Raw genomic sequence first — 19,668 nt, forward strand, 5'->3', positions numbered from 1 at the left:
TTCCACACTTGCTCCTGCTCCCATCTAATCCACAGAGGGCGGTGTGATCACTCTAACACGTCTCTCTCTGTCTCTTAACGTTTTAGGTCTTGTCCTGAAATCTTCCTGAGGCTGGATGTGCCAATCATGTCCGTGGAAGTTGGGTAACTCACTCACACACACTCGCACACACACAAAGAGAGAATATCCTGGGTCTTGTGCTTTAAAGAAACCGGAAAACCTTACTTTTGCCCTGCCTCCCTTTCCTGTTAGTGATTAAGACAGCAGTGGACTCAACAGGAAAATCTGTTACTGCAATACATCCCTTTTGTTAGACAACAAGCTCCTTCAGTTTGATACTGACTCTGATCCACGGGGGTTCATGTTTGATGTTTGACTGTCCAGGTTATTCTGTCGCAGAGCGGTCAACAGATTTCTGACTGTGTTGCCGTTTTTCGAGCCTCAGTGGTCGCACACTCCCCTATTACCGCAGAGGACCATTATAGATTGTGCACACATGAAATGAAATTCTCATGCAAATTTCATGAAATGATCTTTTGAAGATCTGGAAGAGCATGAAAAAAGACTGTCATTCATTTTTCATCTTTTTGTCAAGTCGCTGATAAATATTTCAGACGTGTCGTGGTTGGCCACTGTGATGAAAGTTTGTTCAATTAGCCAGCAGTGAAAGTAGTCGCACAACAACCCACCACCCCCTCGACCCGCAGCTGGACCGGGACAGATGCACAGAATTCCTCTGGTGCAGGCGGGATCCATAGAGTCCGTAGAGTATGGACTGAAAACTGTGCCATATGGTGCAGGCTTGTAGCTCAATTTGACTGTGGCTGTGCAGCAGTGGTTACATGTGGGGTTGTGTGGTCACAGACACACACATTTCTCAGTGAATTCATAAAAAAAACAAAAAACAAAGTCACTGCTTATAGGCTCGTTATTCAAATTTTTATCAAATAAATCATATGAGACTCAGGGTGACCTGGACATCGACTGTTTTTTGTCACCTTTGTTAAATATTGTGTGTTATTCCCAGAGATCAGGTGGAAGAAGAACTCAGAGCCTTCACTTAAAGAACCTTGAGCTTATTTTCCCATGTTTTTTTTGGGTGTAAATGATCGATAAGGACAAAAATCTGGCCACCACAAACAGCTGCTGCAATGTAATCCAATGGGCAACTGTCCACATCAAAGTACATCCACTAAAGTACTTGTAAAAGTGTCTGACAACATTCTGGATAGGAGATAGAGCTTTTTATTAAAGAGTAAGATCCATTTTGTTCAACCAGAAACATCACTAAATATCAATACCAGACTCCATTGACAAAAATAGCAATTTTACTAATCTGAACACAGGAGCTGCTGGAATACCTTGTGTTGTTTTAATTGTGTTGTTTTGTCATACTTGTACTCATATAAAGTATCTGATTACTTCTTCCACCACTGAAAGTCACACAATAACACAAACTAACTAACAGATGGCAGTAGTGGTATTAGAGCAGCTCCTGTGTTCTGCTCTGTAAAATTAGTGTTTTTGTCAATGGAGTCTGGTAGTGATATATATAGTGATGTTTCTGTTGAATAAAATGATCTTACTCTTTAATACAAAGGTCTATTATTAGGCCGTTGATGCATCAGTGTGAAACAAAAAGCTAAACTACCTTACAGTACATCTGTGGGTCCCACTGTAAATATGAGGTGCTGTGAGATCATTATGGGCAGGAAAAAGAGGAAAGACAAAGTTCTGCTTTTATCAAATCTTTGTGTTTTTGTCAAATGTTTGGGCCTTTAACAGTTAATCAAGATGACCCCCACATGTTTAGAAACGCTGGTAGAGACACCAAAGTCACAAAGATGATATTGAATATTTAAATATGGCCGTTGATAAATGGGACAGAGTCATGTAAAGAGAAAGAGAAATCCTGAGCGCTGACTTCTTGTTGGATTTGGTTGAGTCTGATTCTTAAAGGACTATTTCAGTCAGCTGGCTGAAAGGGGAAGTGAGATTTGGGATTCTGGCAGGGCTGGAGTCGCTTGGCCAGATTATCCCTCTCATGCAAATGCCCTCCCCCCTCCCTTCGACCCCCTCCCTCCCTCGTTGGGTCCCAGTCAAGCGTGGGGGGACTCAGCGCTGGCCACAGCTGCTTCCCGTTTCTGCTAAATCACACAGCAGCCATCTGGACGAGGCTGTCGCCGCACGACGACGACACCACTGCCGAGCCGAGGCCCGACGTTTGTTGGGGGGGGGGCCTGGCCTTCTGCTCCAGTGGCTGATCCTGTCAGTCCTCAGAGGACCAGCCGGACTCTTCAGGTCCTGGACACATGCGGACGTTGGCATGGAGGGTCTTTACTCTCATACACACTCTTTTGTGTGTGTGCTGCCTCTTTGCCATCGTTAGTAAATCATAGAATAATATGTTTTTAGCTGGAAACGATGGAACTTAAGTTTTATATCCAAAAAAAAACGATGAAGAAAAGATTCATATTTTAGCATTTTGCAGCCTCATCTGTGCTAATTGTTTATTTATTCTGCTCTAACTGTAAATTTCTCTCAGCATCTTCTTTTTATATATATATATATATATATTTTGTACAAAAACAAATGCCAGTCATTCACTCTTTCCTGGTTCTTCCTTGACAGGCAGGACTGAGCCGCGGCTTGAATGACATCTAAAGTTAATTATTTCAGAGGGTTCGAGAGTGTGAAATCTGATCTCCATATTTCTTAAGAAGTCAAAACGATGCAGTAAAAGTTTCCATCAAGTGGAAGCTGCTGCTTCTTATTTCTGCTCACAGACAAAAACATAACGCTCTTTGTGCATATATAAAATATCCTTTATTGATATTTTTGCAAGCATAAAGCTCCTTCAAATGGCTGACTTTCATTTTGTCAAACAATTCATAGCCATCAGGTATAAAAACAAAAAAGGCTAGGATAACATTTATTTAAAAAAAAAAGAAGCTTCCAGCAGCAGTCATGTTTTCACCTCAAATACATTAAGTACAGTTGAACAAAAAAAAGATGCAACTTTATTCTTTTAAACAACCCTACAGACGAACGACAATCAATATAATAAATACATAAACAGGAGTGTAAATGTGATATAAATAATATGTAGGTTGTTACAAATAAAAGAACAGGTTGAGACTTTTGCAGGGAAATGTGAGGTTATTTACATTGATTGTTAAGTTTTTACTGATTGCATTTAATCCTCTACTGACATTTCAGACACGTCACTACAAAGATGTGGAAATTAAAGGTCGGAAATCTTTTCTATTTTAAAACTAGAATAAAAAAAAGTTGCTGCCTGGTTTTTCTAAAAGAAAAGTTTATACATTTTATACACGTGGCAACTGTAAATAAATGATTTTTAAACGTATGTATGAAGTGGCACAGCTTAGCTGTGTCGTCTTCACCGGACGATGTGACATGAAATAATTAGGTTTTCTTTTTTCAGTATTTGAAATGAAAATAAATGGATTTTTAATAACTGTATACATTTATCTGTGGTCAACAAACATGCATACTTTAGTATAAAAACACAACTTTCAGACGTTAACAGTGTATTTTACATTTTGTTTTTCTGTTTAGTTTCAGGTGTGTGTCTATGAGGGGAGTGTGTGTGTGGCCTTATTTTCCGTATATACACCTCTTTGTCTGTGTGAAAGTGTGTGTTCTGTGTGTGTGGGGGTTCAGAAGCGATGCTCCCCTCGTGTTATGTGAGAGGAGAACTCGTATCGGTCTTGACTCCGGTGACCACAGAGGTTGCACTCGAAGGGGTCTCTGAAGCCGTGGCAGCCCATGTGAATGGTGTACATGACGTGGTCCAGGAAGAGGACGCGGCAGTGTTCGCACCGGTACGCCCTCACCTGCTCCCCGTCCGCCGCCACCACCTTGAAGCCCTCAGAGGCCATCTCCATGCTGGCCCGGATGGCCTCGTACTGCCTCTGCTGCTCCTCCTTCACCAGGGGGAGCACGCCGTTCCTCACCCCGGAGGTGATGTGGTTGGTCAGGTAGATGAGGCCCGGCGCCGCCCCGCCCGGACGCTCCTCGTTGTTGCTCTCGGTGTCGGTGGAGTCCTGGCCGCTGTGGCTGGGCGAGCCGTCCTTCTCGCTGGAGGCGGACTTGGAGTTGGAGAGCAGCAGCAGGTTCTCCGCCGCGCTGTCTTTGGCGGACAGGCCGTGGCCCGACCCCGCGTGGCCCTCCTGCGCCTGCTTGTGGAGGGGGTACATGGAGCCGAGGGCCACGTCGGAGGAGGAGGCCGGGGAGGTCTGGACCAGGGGCCGGAGAGACTCGGCACCCAGGTAGCTGATGGCGCTGTTGATGGCCTGGTCGATGACGTGGGGCTGAATCAGCTCGCCTGCTCCTCCGTCGTAGGAGAGGTCTGACAGACGTTTGTCGCCTGAGGGAGACAGAGCAGCGATGTGAAGGTAAATCTTTACCAACACACTTTCACCTACATCCTCTGATTTCTCTATCACTGAGCTCCTCTCTAGCTGAGTTTGTTATTGTTTCTCCTGGTCTCATGGTCTCCTATTGGTATTTCTAGTCTGATCCTCTGCCTTTTAATATTTTATCTCCTCCCTTAACATCATTTTAATGCAAAACTAATATCCAGGAAACATTAAAAACAAAGTCAAATCAATTAAACAAATTACTCCTGATCAGGCTGAACTGCAAAAATAAGACTTTTCCTCTGTTTACACTGCATGCATTCTGCAGAGCCAAGGTTAACAAAGAAAAATGCTCAGGTAGTTAACACAAAAACACACCTATGCAGCTCTCATAGGTGCAGCAGTTAAACTTCTTAGCAACATAATATTCACACAAAGGAAGCAGATTTCAGCCCTTACCCACAAACTTCTGTGGCATAGTGCTCTTACGTTTAGCTACATTATTAGCTAGTCTGTCTAGCACCAAGGCTCTGTCAGATCCCGTCTGGCTTAAGTCTTCCCTCTGCTCATTCTGGTTGCTTTCTTCCTTTACTACTGGAAAGCAAGACAGAGAAGTAGATTTCAGAGTCAAAGTAGTTTGAGTTTGTCCCGTTTTATTAAAGCGATGAACTAGTGCCTGGAGACACAGAGCACGGAGCGGACTGTTCTGACACAAGTGAAGCGCTCGGTCTGTAAAAACAGTGTTTGTTCATGCTCACAGGTCAAGTGTGGACTGCACATTCATTTAATTCAGAGGACATGTGGACAAATAAGGAACTCTGTGCCGACTTAATTAGCTCTGCGGTTATTTTGAAGACAGAGCTTCTACATTAGAATGAAAATGACATCAGTTTTAGTAGCTGCAGCATTTTGTCAGCAGGGTACACTGTGAGTCCTGCGCTCGGTGTGGGGTGGGTGGGGGTTAAAGTAGGTCATTAGATCTGGGCGAAGCGGGCGTGTGAGCGCACACCAACCTGTGTAGATGCTGTTCTGCAGCCCCATGCACTGCAGGTAGTTGTGACACCTCTCCTTGTGCTCCTCCAGGGAGCTGCGCTGCTTGTAGCTCCTTCCACAGTAAGCACACTTGTGGGGTTTTCCAACTGCAGAAAAAAATATATATATATCATGTTATCATCACTGTAGAGCACTATTCTCTGCAGAGACTGATACTGAAGTGATAATTATTTAAATAAATACAGTTTGGTTTTGTTGCACAATCATGATTCAACATATAGCTGCTGGTTTATCTTCTCTCATCAGTCTTTCATTTAAAAGCAGTTTTAATCAAACAGAAGTTGGATATTTAACCAGACAAAGAAAAGAGCTCCACCTACAGGAGACCCGAGGAGTTGCCCCGACAGAGCCGCCCCCACACTGCGCCCACAGACGATATTTGGGAAGTCCAGTGCAAAAACTTCACAAGTAGACTTTTATATTTCCTGGGATGACACAAGCACTGAGGTTATGTCTTCCTCTGTGTTTTTTGGGGGAATTTTGGGAAGCAACACAAGGGGGATTTTTCATCTCTGGTGGGTATTTTATAAACTAGTCCCAGTGTAGTTTAGATTTAACTACTTTTATGCCAACTAAACAATTGAATGAATGAGAGATTGACTGTTTTCAGGGTCTTGTAGAGACAGGAAATATAAATTAACAGTTGAAAAAACTAAAAGAAATTCAGGTGACAGTTATTCCACAACTTAATATCTCTCAAAAAATATTTAAAAAGCCACTTTAATTTCTTTTTAATCGATTCCACCTACATTATCTCCTGTATGTATTCATCCACAGCTGAAAATAGTCCCAGACAAACGCACCATTCACTCTTGTTTGAGTAACAGCTGTTAAAAACTACAGCACCCAGATGGTTGAGGAAATGACTGATCTTTTCTTTTTTTTTCTTTTTTTTGTTTTTTTCCCCCCTTAAAATGAAACTGTACTTTTGTGACCTGTTTTTAAAGATCACATAGGAGGAAACTCTGGGTTCAGGGCGGAGCGCCAAAGACAGGGGAGGGAAGTCAAAAGTATCGAGGGACGGACTTTTGGTTTGGGTGGGTAATAGTATTTTAATTTTAATAAAACGTATGAATTCAGTTCAGTAGTTTGTGCATATACACACAGAGAGATAAAATATGCAGCAAAATCTGTGTATTTAAGTTTAAATATTGAGTTTAACCTTTAACTTTTCAGTTACTCTTCTCAGAGCGGGCTTTGTAAGTGGACTGTTTACACCCAAAAAATTTCATTAACACATACTTCTGCAAAGCATTTGCAAAAAAAAAAAAAAAAAAAAGTGACACCATATCTGCACCCTGTCAACTTCCCCTTATATAGCCCCGAGCTCTCGCTGTATGCTCTTTGTAAAGGCTTCCACTCAGCGTTCCTAGAATTACCACGACTGCAGAAGTTTGCAGCGCGATGGTGATGGTGGGAGGAGGAGGAGGGAGGGTGACCTTTTTGCGTACTCACCCGAGTGGGTGCGTAAATGGCCGGTGAGGGCGTCCCTCCTGCGGCAGGCGTAGCTGCACAGGTGACACTTGAAGGGTTTCTCCCCCGAGTGGAGCTTGATGTGGCGCAGCAGGTTGCCCTTCTGGGTGAAGGAGGCGCCGCACTGGCTGCACTGGAAGGGACGTTCACCTGAGGACGAGAACACAACAGACACACACAGGGTGAACAAGAGGAGGAAAACAGGAACGACTTGCACCCGTTTCATGACTCTGGAGGCTTTTCTTGACTGCACTGCTCTCCCTAATCTCGCCATGTTTGATCCCTCCACTGACGACAACAACGGGCTCTATGAGCTGGAAAAGCAAACGGCGTCGTCTGCTGCTGCTGCGAGGTCACTGCTCTACAAGCATCCCGAGCAGCCAGAACAAGCCGGATGATGGAGCGTCTCCGGGGCAGAGAGCGATCCAGCAGCCTGTGGGAGGGTTTCACAGCAGAGTGACACTCCATCTCTCCATGCCTACACCCCCCTCTTCCACCCTCCACCCTCCTACCCCACCGACTTCTGGCGCTCTGATCGAACAAGAGCCTTTCAGACTCAGCCTGCCAGTTCCGTAATGCACCATTGCCTAGGTCAATTTGATCTGAAAATCTCATTTTTTACTCTTCTTCGTCTCTAAAATAAGAGCGGCACATCACAATGCAAATTCAGCCTCATTTGAATAAAGCGGAGGAAACACTTTGTGTTGAGAGCCAGTCTTCCTGATCAGCGCCTCTGGAATAAACCAATATCCAGCCTCTCCGAGTGTTGTGGCATTCTGTGAGGACGTTTTAATATGGCTGTTTTTTTTTTTTTTTTCAAAGGCCCCCCATAAAATAAGAGTCACCAGTGAAGCAGCAAAAATATATAAAAAAGGAAATTCATTAAAAATGCATTTCAGGAGCAAAGACTCACCACAGAATATTTTCTATTTAAATAGGAGGCACTTCATTATGTCCTTTATTGTACTTTCTTCTGCATTTACATTAGTCTAGTGTTCCTTTCTTCCATTTTTTGAGTTTCATTAGTTTCTAAAGCTTGACAGTTAAGTGCCTTTTTCAAAAATGTTCCCCACCACTGGTTTGGCTTCATTACAATAGAATATCAATTTTGAAATTTGAAAAACTTTTAATAGCCAGATAATTGTCACTCTAGCGGAGATTCCATTTAATTGCAGCAGATATCCTGTTTTATTTTTTTATTTTTTATTTTTTTTTAAGGACCAAGTTCGTCTCTACTCTACTTTATCGCACCATAATTTGATCAGTTACTGTTGCTTGTCATGTGGTAATTCAGAGTCATTTAGGTGAACAATAATGGGATGCTCAGAGTCTATTTCACGCACGATAGGAGGGGTGTACATGTGTGCAGCTGAATGCAGGCTACAGCTGAGTTATAAGGGTGTCTGAAAACATAAGAACAGCTTATTTCTAATTGTTATGTGCAGGCAAAGAAGACACAAAGCTACAGGATTAAACACACAGATGCTGCTTGTGTTAAATGTTAATTTTCGCCATTTAAAGTCTCAAACTGACAGTGAACAGTGGGTGCAAAGGAAGGGGTAGAAGTATTGCAGGTGGCTTACCAGTGTGGCTTCGCTTGTGCACCATCAACACATTGGGGCCAATGCAAACTATCCCACAGATATCGCACTTGAGCTTCCCGTTGGGCAGCCGGATACCGCCGGCCGAGGAGAAGGCCTTGGCTTCGGGGCTCGGCTGTGAGCCGTTCACCTTGGCCCCCGAGGCATCGATCACGCGCAAGTCTTCCGCACACTCCTCCTCCTCCACGCCATTCATGTCACAGGCCAGCCCATTCTCCTCATCACTGCGAGCCTCAACTTTAATGTTACAGGCTGAAAAAAGAGGGCAAGGGGGGGCCACGGTTTAGAATACGAGCATGATGTTATATGCTAATAAGATGGGCAGTTTGTTAGTGTGATATTGATACTGTGACATGAGAATAAACTAAAAAAAAAAGCATGTGAATGTAAATCTCCTTAATTTGTTATATTTCTTTCTCTTATTATTTTGTTTAGTTTTTGCTCATTATTTTTGCTTTTGCACGACTTTAACACTAATTTGCAGCTTTATTGTGATAAAACACAGCCTGGCTTTATTTTGGATTAATTCAGTACACCTCTCTTTCCTGCATCTGCGCTATTATATCTGTTTCTGGGGCTTCGTAATGACCAGGATGCTGCATCAAAACATCAAAAACTTCCTATTTCAGGAGGCATTTTTGTGTATTCAGTCAACAGCCGTCGAGATAACGATCGACCCTACATGTTTAAACTGTACAAACTCTGCACCGCTTATTTCTTTCAAAGCAGCAGCAGCAGCAGCAGCGTGGTAGTATAGTAGTAGATTTCATAAGGATATAACAACAACACAGGTGGAGAGAGCAGTTTGAGGATGTTTGAGTGATGAGATGAAGAAACGCACAGATCATCTCACACCATCACACTTTTTTTTTCTTGGGTGAAACAAATGACAGCAAGATAAACAGGAAACAGAGACACAGGAAGCAGTGCGAAACTAGGGACGACAGCGGTGTGCATCAGAGCAACAGCGTGCGATGAACACACACAAAGACACAAGACACATGCAGCCATCTTGTTCGCTCACAGGGGTCTCGTTGTGTCCTAGTTCTGGGCATTTCCAGCTTTTTAGCAGACAGAAAGTAAACGATGGTGTCTGGTGTTCCCAAGCTGATCAGAAAGGGGAAGTGTCGTCTGTTAAACTCCTTCTTTTCCCACCAGACAGCTTTAGAAACGTTTAAGAGAACTGACGGATCTTGCAAGTCCCACAACTACCAGACTGTGGTTTGCATGTCATGGTGGCAGCCTGATTTCCCCACGCCTCTTACCTCTTGTTTGTACAACCGAAGAGGAAGAAGTGGAAATCATGAAATATAGGAATCTATGGAAAAGGGGAAGCTTCAGAAAGAGGGCCTGTCTAACTGAAATACCAAGAATTATGGAGAAGTGACAGAAAGGGAAGCTCGGGAAAGGAATTGTAAAACAACCCTGTAACTGAAACAGGGTTTTTTTTTGTTTGTTTGTTTGTTCTTTTTTTTCCTCACTGAGAGAAACTCAACGGCAAAGGATCATGGGATGTTTTTGATCGCATAATCCGATCATCTGTCTACACACAACGATCTCCTCATCTGTTCGACTGTTGAAACTGTTTTTGGACAACCTCTCATGTCATTTTGGAGAGCAGATAAGATAAGACCGAACACAGGCTCCGCACGCAAAGAGAAGGAAAAGCTTCCCTGTGTAAAAGCAAAATGCTGCAACAAATGACGATGAGTTACCGAACATCCAAAATGTAATTACACCACAGCTAATCAGAAATCTACTCTATATTAACACAAAACTCTTCCACCACCGTGCTTTTAGTTTCACTTAAGAGGTTTCTGGCTTTATAAGCATTAACAGGTATAACTTTAGACAGTGGTTAGCAGCTATTTTTAGCCGTTGTGCCTCCCTAGCCTTGTCACACGAGCTCTACTGCCCCTTCACCTATATCACCTACACCTTATTTTAACCTTTTTACATTAATTTTAGTGACCTCAACTATCCACTTTAACTGGCTGTCCTTTACCTTTAGTTCAACCATTTATCCATTACTTGAAAATACTTCACTATTTGTCTGTTATATTAGCTTAATCCTTTACTTTTAGCTTACTATTTTAACAATTTATCCATTACTTTTAGCTAATATTATCTATTTTAATAATTTATCTACAACTTTTCTCTATTTTAACAATTTATCCCTTATTTTTAGCTAATATTATCTGTTCTATTTACCTCTTACATTAAGCTAACGTTATATATTTTAACCAGATATCCACTACTTTTAGCTAACGTTATCTGTTCTAGCTAACTTTTAGCTAACGTTGTATATTTTAATCATTGATCCACTGCTTTTAGCTAACTACACAAACTGTATAGCCACTACTTTTATTTATTTAACCACTTATTCATTACTTTTAGCTAATATTATCTGTCTTAGCTATTTACCTCTTACATTTAGCTAATGTTATAGCTTAACCATATATCCACTACTCTTAGCTAACGTTATTTGTTCTGGCCATTTACCCAGTACGGTATCTATTTTAATAATTTATCCACTATTTTCATCTAACTATACAAGCTGTGTATCATGTGTTATTAAGTTTAGCTAACGCTGTATGTTGTAACCCTTTCAGATGACGTTATCTATTTTAACCATTTATTCACCACTTTCAGCTAACGTTATCTGTTCTAGCCATGTACCTATTACTTTCAGCTAACTATATGACCTGTTTATCTATTATTATCTGTTTTGACTATTGATCTGTTACTGTTAGCTGACATTATCTATTTTAAGCATCTGTCCATTGCTTTAGCCAGCGACTTTAACTGTTATTTTTAGCTAATGGTTTGAACTTCTCTGCTTGCTCTTTAACTAGTTTACACCTACTCTGAACAAGTAGTGTTCAGGTGACTCATATGATTTTTTTTCTGTTCAAAATGTCATTAACTTATTTTTAAATAAGTTTAGAAGTACTCCACTGGGGTACAAATACCCCTAATTGAGACTCACTGACATATTTACATTTTCTGAGACATTTTGTCAAGTGAAGTCAAGTTGTGCACGTCTTACTCGTTATCTTTGCAGAGGTGAAAGAGAATTACCCTTGCACCGAGCAGCTAGTCATCATTTTTGTAGATTTTACGTTGCACACGTTGCAAAACATGCGTATGAATTTCTCACTTCAACCACCAAGGTTTTGCAGTCAGGCGTAAGCACTTTAATAGTGATGTAAGTGTCAGAAAAAATTAAACCGGAGGGATTTTTTTTTTCTTTTTAGGGCAAGTGATAAAGTTCATTCTATTTTGCATATCACAGAGCTCGAAAGCAAAACTCAATAGGTGGCTACACCACTTCAACCCATTTAATTTAATTCATGGTTTAGCCACAACACCACAATTTTCTGGAAAACTTACACACTTTTCAATGTCAATGGGGAGTTGTAAAATTATGTAAATCAATCAGTCTCGGTATTACATGGAACTGTAGCCACTGATCCAGGAAACACTTAATTTAAGGACAATTTAAAGTCAAAAGCAGATGCACACCACAGATTATATTCTCACAGGTTTAGGGAGAAGGAATGATTAGAACAATGCACTGAAACAGCCTTTATGCTTATCTGCAGTTGTCAGTTCCTGAAACATCTAATACACCAGCGAGGCTCTCAGGTTATCAGCTGGCCAAAGCAGACAGAAGGGAACCATGAACTCTGGGCTGCCACCCGCTTCTCATGGATATGGGGAAGTTATGACTAAATTGGGAGTAGGAAGAAGGCTTTTTACTTTATATCATGCTTGTCACGGTCACACATCCTGATTTGCTCCTTTTTGGGAAGCAACTGTCAGATCACGTAGTAAGACAAACAGAACAGGTCGCAATAAAATCGTTCTAACCGGGAGGGTAACGGGAGGGTAACACAGGCTGTAGCAGAGAAAAATAAAACAATGACAAATACTGTAGTGAAGACATGACAAATGTATGTTTTTAAAAGCTATAGCATGAGTGAAAAGAAGCATATCTGGGCTTAAAAAGAGGAAATAATCAAGCTGCATTGGCAGAGATCGATAGCAGATACTAAGCAAGTTAACAAGTGTGTTAGTTCTGCAGTGTGGAAACACACAGGGAGCCTGCTGGAGGTTCCTGTTACTGAGTTTGTGCTGCTCTCACTGCCTGAAAATAACCCTGTGTGCAAGGTAGTGGAACCACATGTGTCAAACCACGCCAGCAACACACTAAACGCGACTTGCAGGAACACCAAAAACAGCCTGCTTTTCCCCTCACACTTTTTTTAATTCAAAAAAAAAAAAAAAAAAACTCGCCTCCATGTTTTCGGGAACTAGACAGCTCAGTCTCCCTCTCAGTCTCATGTCTCTGAAATAGCAAAAGGTTCTGTCTGAATCACTGAAAGTGAAAGAGAAATCATTTTTAACCGGGATGTTGTGACCTGAACCGAACACGCTCTCCACGGTTATTTATTCCAGTCGTGGCCACGCAAATTCTCACAACAAAACGGGGAGGTTGGGGTGTTAATTTGGACGTATAAACCTGCGTTATGCTTGGAGTCGAGTACGTGTTGGATTGCAACACTTGCACAGCAGCAGCAGAAATGACGATCCCAGGCTGTGAAGACTTATTTGCAACAGGAAGCAACCTGGGTTTTGAGGTTTTGAAGCTTTCGATACTTTGAGGTCCCATGTCCCACATTTAGTCCCCTTTTTGCTTCTTTTGCCCTTTTTTTTTTTTTTTCGATACAGAGAACTGAGCAGCACATGATCCTGGGTGATAATTATAACTCATTCGGGCTTTTATCACAGAAGCAGTGATGCATAGATGTACCAGATACTTGCACTTCCCTTCTTTCTCTCTTTGGGCTCGTTTTTACTGTCCCTGTATAGACAGACACTCATGCGATTACTGAGCAGGGATTGAACAGAGAGTAAAGTCAGCTGTGCTTTACAAATAATATAAAATAATAACATATAAATCATCTTCTAATGCCATTTCTTGTTTATTTTTTTAATCCAGATAAACGCTGGTCAATAAAAAACGCGCCGCCTGCCTCGCCTCACCGCGGCATAATCACTCAGACAGGTTGTTCACAGATTCCCGCATGACAACTCAACAGTTGTAAAGTCAAACAGAGAGCATTTTGTGAGTAAGTGTGTGTTTGAGTGTGCAGGTGTGTGACCTATGTGGTGCACTGATCTTGGCCCTGTTCCTGAACTCTTTATCTCCAGGAGTGTTGAAACTGTCTGATGGCAAGTTGTTCTTAGGAAACTCTTACACATCCTATTTCAGTTTCCTCTCATATTTTATTTTTGACTCTGCTGCTGCTAATCTTCGCCGTTATCTGGATAAGTGGAAAAACACTGATAGGATGGTCAAATTTGAGCTGTCACGCTTGCCTTTTGTCACCCTGAGCTGCACATTTCACATCTTTCACAGCCTATTTATTAATTAATCCGATTTTCCTCTCGTGTGGACGTATTAATGCATTTAAAACTACAAATTTCACGAGCAAACAATAGCAAATAATGCTAATTTTTCCTGAATATGTTGCGTCTGATGCATCTTCCTGCCGTGTCAAACTGACTCGACTTCAGTGACCACCCACGTCAGAAAACTGGAGATAAATATACACCACGCCTCGCACGCTCCATCCTTATTTCACCATGATATTCCCTGGCTTGATGTTCACAAACTCAAATCAAGGCCACATTAGCTATTCCTTAAGATTCGGCTTATTAATGACATGCAATGGATCAAAGCCTCTTTTTTTATTTTTTTCACCTTTCCTGCCAATGACCTAAATGTGTCTCTTTGCAGCTTTAAATTCATTTTTCCAAGGGATTTGTAAATTTCTCCCGCTGGATGTTGCACAGGATTAAGTTATAAAAACATCTTATGCCTTCTTTATAAATATATATATTATGCTTTTGATTTTGACATCAGTTTCATGTAAGCGTTTTACTCTGATTTGGATGCTTTGGGGAAAAGGTGCTGCTGCGGTTTGGACTTGTTTTATTGCTGCTTCATGGGATGAAACTCGCGACTAATTTGCACACGTGTTGTTTCTGAACTGACTGTGGGTTTTGTGCGTTTTGTCGTGAGGTGTCGTACCTTTGTCGCCTCTGTTGTTGTTCTGCTGGTGGGCGGAGTTGGCTGACAGGTCCTCGGGGACGGCCATGGGCTCCTCGGCCTCCTCGGACGCTTCGTTGGCGGGTGGGCTGTCCCTGCCTGGGGGGAGGAGGGAAGTGGGGGACAACACAGAGACACACCGGCAAAACACCCATCACTCACCCCCCTCAAAACGGGTTTCATTCAGGAGGAAATTACCTCCTCTGGAGTGTGTTTGTGCAGCTATTGTGTCTACTTTCTCTGCACTCAATCATGCAGTGTAGGTGGTGTTTTACCTGGCATCTGGGCCATTTCCTGGGCCTCCTCTGTCTCCATGCGGTGCAGGTACTCTAATGGGAGACAGACGGAGATGCATTTGTGTAAGTTTAATCAAGCGCAGGCCGAGGAAACAACATTATAAAAACCCAGAGTGGAGTAAAAGGTCGGCGTCTCGGCACGACTCCGTCACCTCGGCGAGATCCCTCCAACATTACATTACAAAGAATTACAGACATTTTCATTACAAGTCTTGACAGAGAGACTGAGCTTGGAGAGAGCAGCTGATGGAGGGTGGAGGTGGTGGAGGAGTTTGGGAGGGGGGGGTTGACTTTGCTTGGGAATGAGCTTTCAGACCACATTTGTTATTTATTGTTAATTTCCTGCCACGTAATCATCCAAAAATGCAAACTGACTTGCCGCAAAATTAAGCAGAAAATTAACTGGCCCCGGGGTCACCGAGGATGCGGGCGTTTCGCCGTGCCCAGCTGATCGTCGCTCGTGTTCTCTCTAATTTACTGAGCATGCATCGCTGAGCCCGCGGACCTGAGCTCGGATGCAGCGCGAGGGGGAGAGCCGCAATCAGAAACAAAGACGTTTGGTGGCGGGGGGGGGGGGGAGAAAGTGAAGAAGAAGAAGAAAAAGAGGCGAGAGGAGTGAATGCAACAGGAAAGAGACAGAAAAGCAGGGCAAAGGACAGAGCAGAGAAGTTCTCTTTATTTATTAATTTTCCCAGTAAGACGAGGCAGCCGAGTCCAGAAGCAATCCTCCGGCCAGGGCTGAATATCTGAGGAGTCACCAGTGCTCGTGGCCCCATTAATAATGGATGGTCCTCAAGCCTGCAGCAGATGGGCCCGACAGCCTCCCCCCTCCGAGCTCCGCCACTTCAAGAAGCCCTCGACGGGGCCGCTGCCCAGTCCAAGCAGCCACACAGGGAGAAGTGAAGCTCCCGAAAATAGCGAAACGAGCCCAGGGGGAGAAGGGGAACCTAGGCCTTCCTGTTTTACTGACAGATGGCTCCACACATTTGGAACAAATAGTGGGAAGCGCTCGCTCTGTCGCAACGTCAAGTCAGGAGCTCGGCGGCCTGCAGACGCCCAGGATGCAAGTGTGAGGAGGGGAGGGAGGGCAAAGGTCACTGGTGCAGATGATTTGTCGAGCTCAACACGGGGAGGTGTTGCGTGTTGCTGCACCGAGCTTCTTCAGCATCTGGAGTTTTGGAGGTCGGGGGAGGTATACGGTATATTCTCGGGTGCCCTTTTTTTTTCTGGGCAGATGGCACGAGGGGAAACACGGATGTGTTGGCGGGTGGGTGGGGGGGCTTCGACTGAAATTAAAAAAAGAGAGAGTTCCTACATTCAACCCACTTTTGCGTAGGCATGTGGAAAGTAAGGGGCACGGAGAAGAATCAGGAAGTAGCTGTTTTACGCGAGAAAGTGATTCTATTTCTACACCTTTAAATAAAACTCCTTTTGTTTTAGTCGCACCTCGATCTTTAGGATTTTTACCCCCCTCCCCTCACGTCCTGGTTGTGTTGGTGCACAAACTGGGGGCAGGTGGAATTTTTAAGCCAGAAAAGGCTTGTGACACACAAAGAGAGAGGATGGGTGCGTGATGGAGGGGGGGGAGGTTGAGGGTGAGGACTGGAAAAGTTTGGTCTGAGTGTGTCAAGTGAGGAGAGGCAGGAAGAGGGTTGTGGGTTGACAGAATTCTCGGTCCTCCTCCTGTGTGTGTGTGTGTGTGGTGTGGTGTGTGTGTGTGTGTGTTTGGTGGATGGTGTTGGTGGTAGAGAGAGAGAAAAGGGGGGAGGGGGGTGAGGTGCAAAAGCTACACCAGGGAGCAGGGTGGAGATGAGAAACAACGAAACCGTTAACAGATACTGAGGACCACACCAGTGAACACACACTTAAAATTAACAAATAAAAACACAAAAAATAAATTCCTTCAGTGTTTTAGCTCCAAATAAATAAAGTTTATTTAAAACAGTTTGTAAAAACTGTGATAATATTAATATAATATTCACACTTTGTGGCAGGATTTGATAAATAATGAGTTGATTAGTGGTTAAATGTCAAAATAAAAGTGTGATTTCAGAGCAAGGAGGTGCGTTTTAAATATTTTTAGATGTTTCTGCTGCAGTAAAACACCTTAAAGCTTCTAAATACATCAGCACAGACAGAAAGATCGACTCCAGTAAAAGTTTCCACATTAGACTCACTGATGATTAATGAAAATATCAGAATTAATCAGCTATAATTTAGAGTTTCATGAGAAGTAACGAGGCCGTGGGTGCTCCTTCTCTTGTCTTATCAACTTATTAAGGGAAAAGCAGATTTAGATTTGTCCTGGCACTGAATGAGCAGTGTGGTAACACGGGTCACCTTTGTTCACATGCACATGGAGATTCTCATCAGTAATTCATGAAATGTATGGGTGTAAGTGGGTAGATAGCGTTTAGCGGATGTGTTCTGGGAGGGTGGAGGGGAGAGTATAGAGGTGCGCTTGAAGAGAAGTTTCCTTCATTTGCATCTGACACACTTCACTACTCTGCTATTCAGACAGTACAATCATTTTAATAACTGTCTGTCTTCCTCTGCAAACCCCTCCACCACCACCACCCTCCTCCCTCCTACTTCTGTTTCTACTGACAAGAAAGATAATGTATCTGCAGACAGATTTTGCAGCACTTTCAACACTTCTCTTTCCAACTTGGCTCTGTGAAAAAGTCCCATTTGTGCAGGTACTGAAGTTTTGACATCTGAAATCAAACGTATTTCTCTGTGACTCTGAGCCGAGTGTCGGTTTCTGTCGAGTGTTTGCGTTTAAATCTGATTTTACTGAGGGAACACACTCCTCTGACGTGTTTAAAACTCATCAAACACACATTGTTTTACTTAAAGTTGAGCTTTAAATGCTAAAAAATACAGATGAGATGAAATGAAGATGCTGCCTCACAGTTTTACAATTTAAAAAAGCTGAATTTAATCTGAATTTTTTCACATTTAAACCTGAAATATTTCCTACAGCAGCCTAACCTCCACAGGCAGCATGTTAAGGTTATGCAGCGCGTTAAAACAGATAATTTCCTCCACAGTTTGACAGTGAATCTCTCAGTTTTTCTCGTCTGGGCGTTGATGAACAACTTTCCACCTCAGTGTCAGCAGTGTAAAAACTTTCATCAGTCCTGCCTACATGTGTGCGCCTTTTTTTCTTCTCTTTTCTTTCTTCTTCCCTTCACACACACACAGACGTTTAACAACAGAGACTGTGGGTCGAACATGTGAATACAAAGCTTTAACGGTATGGGAAATGATCAGATTTATCGATTATTAATTTATTTGAGGTGTTAGATGCAGCGTTAGTCGGTGCGGACTGATTTCCTGTTTAAGCAGCGTAAAGTGTTTTCACATTCGGTTTAGTTTTTTGACCCTCGACACATTTTTCAATCATAATTAAAAGTTTTATTCCTGTAAAAAAAAAATGTTTTAAAATATTGAATAAAGTCCAGACGCAGAGGGAACATCTGAAGTTTGTGTGTGCGCACATCTGTTGCAACAGGTGCCAGAACAGGAGGTAAAAATGTGTTAAACAGGTTCAAAATATAAGAAAAGACGCAGATAATTAGGAGGAGGTGTTAGAAAATAAATCAGTATTTTTGTATAAATATAAGTCGATGTGAAATAATTTATCCATATGTTCCCAAAAGAAGAAGACACATGGAAAATGGGGAACATTCCTCTGTTTCCCCTGAAAATACCGCCTGTAACGGCAGAAATAAAGCGGCAGATTACGTGTGAATTAAAGTATTTAATTCTAAAAAGTTGTGAGGTTTGATAATGTCCCGCACCAGCGGAGAATTTACGCGCAGCAAACGGGATCTGATGCTGCGGCGCACCTGCACCGAAACTCTTCAAGGAGAGCTGGTGTGTGTCTCTTTTTCCAGTCAGGTGCAAAATGTCTCCTAAAAAACAAAACCTCCTCAACAAACTAACAGAGTTTAGAGATCCCGAGCGAGTGTGAGAGCGGAGTGCGGAGCTGAAAAAGCGCGGTGGAGGTCACTTTACCTGCTATTCCTTGAGTTTGCAGTATGAAGTTCTTCCAACTCTCCCCGGCTCCATGTGCAGAAGGTCGCAGCGCCGCGGCGGCCCCATGGAGCTGCGCCCTGAGTCCCTCCCCTCTCCACTGCACTTCCTCGTTCCAGCCCAACATGACTATGTCTCTGAGCTCGGCTGAGGCATTTTGCTCGCTTTTATCCACGGGCCGAGTCTGCGGCAGTGGGGAGTCGAGCCACCGAGCCCTTGGCACTTGCTTTGTGCCGTGCCAATAAAAGCTGACACCCAGTAGACCATTACTGGCAGCCATGCATGAGATGGGATGAGGCGCGCGAGGAGAGTGGACCATTCATTGTTTATTTATTTCATTCTCACTGTGTTGGAGGTGCAGGGTGGTGGTGGTGGTGGAGGGCGGGGGTCCTCACTCTCACTTGCATATTGGACAGCTCCCCTTCTGTCACCTGTTCAAGCAGTCCATGAAATTAACACTACTGTTTTCTATCCCACATAATGAGGTTTTTTCTCTCTTAATAATCTGCAGTGTCGCAGCCTCCTGTCCCACCTCATCACATCACCAGGTGTCCACACTCTGGATCACACCTGAACCCTGAGCAAATTGTTTTTAACTCAGTGCATCCTCCTGCATCTGTGCTTTATTTTGTCTTTTTCTCTTGAAATGTGGTTTTCCCTCTGTCTTTCTTTTTTTTTCTTTCTTTCTAAACAAACCAAAC

General features: G+C 43.0%; 1 protein-coding gene across 6 annotated transcripts; it reads right to left on the minus strand.

The window, feature by feature from the left end:
* Positions 1-2,803: 2,803 nt before the first annotated feature.
* On the minus strand, positions 2,804-19,644 carry ikzf1 (IKAROS family zinc finger 1 (Ikaros)). 6 transcript variants are annotated; one of them, XM_018681025.2, is made up of 8 exons: positions 18,950-19,640; positions 14,906-14,959; positions 14,613-14,729; positions 8,495-8,764; positions 6,894-7,061; positions 5,399-5,524; positions 4,845-4,976; positions 2,804-4,393 (listed from the first exon to the last, which is right to left on the minus strand). In XM_018681025.2, the coding sequence occupies exons 1-8, from the start codon at positions 19,284-19,286 to the stop codon at positions 3,684-3,686; spliced, it is 1,914 nt and encodes a 637-aa protein (XP_018536541.1). In that variant the 5' UTR covers positions 19,287-19,640; the 3' UTR covers positions 2,804-3,683. The 6 variants fall into 6 exon arrangements, with proteins under 6 accessions (XP_018536541.1, XP_018536540.1, XP_018536543.1 ...); XM_018681024.2 differs by having other exon boundaries at positions 4,845-4,979; positions 18,950-19,635; XM_018681027.2 differs by lacking the exon at positions 4,845-4,976 and having other exon boundaries at positions 18,950-19,632.
* Positions 19,645-19,668: the final 24 nt, after the last annotated feature.

Source organism: Lates calcarifer, linkage group LG16_LG22, assembly GCF_001640805.2.
Source record: "Lates calcarifer isolate ASB-BC8 linkage group LG16_LG22, TLL_Latcal_v3, whole genome shotgun sequence".
NCBI lineage: Eukaryota > Metazoa > Chordata > Actinopteri > Centropomidae > Lates > Lates calcarifer.

Bases quoted from the DNA above. Each gene is read 5' to 3' on its own strand.
- ikzf1 (XM_018681024.2), bottom strand. From the start codon at position 19,286: ATGGTCCACTCTCCTCGCGCGCCTCATCCCATCTCATGCATGGCTGCC. The intron at 14,730-14,905 runs GTAAAACACCAC...TCCTCCCCCCAG, and splicing joins GGAAATGGCCCAGATGCCAG to GCAGGGACAGCCCACCCGCC. The intron at 4,980-5,398 runs GTTGGTGTGCGC...CTTGCTTTCCAG, and splicing joins GCAGAACAGCATCTACACAG to TAGTAAAGGAAGAAAGCAAC.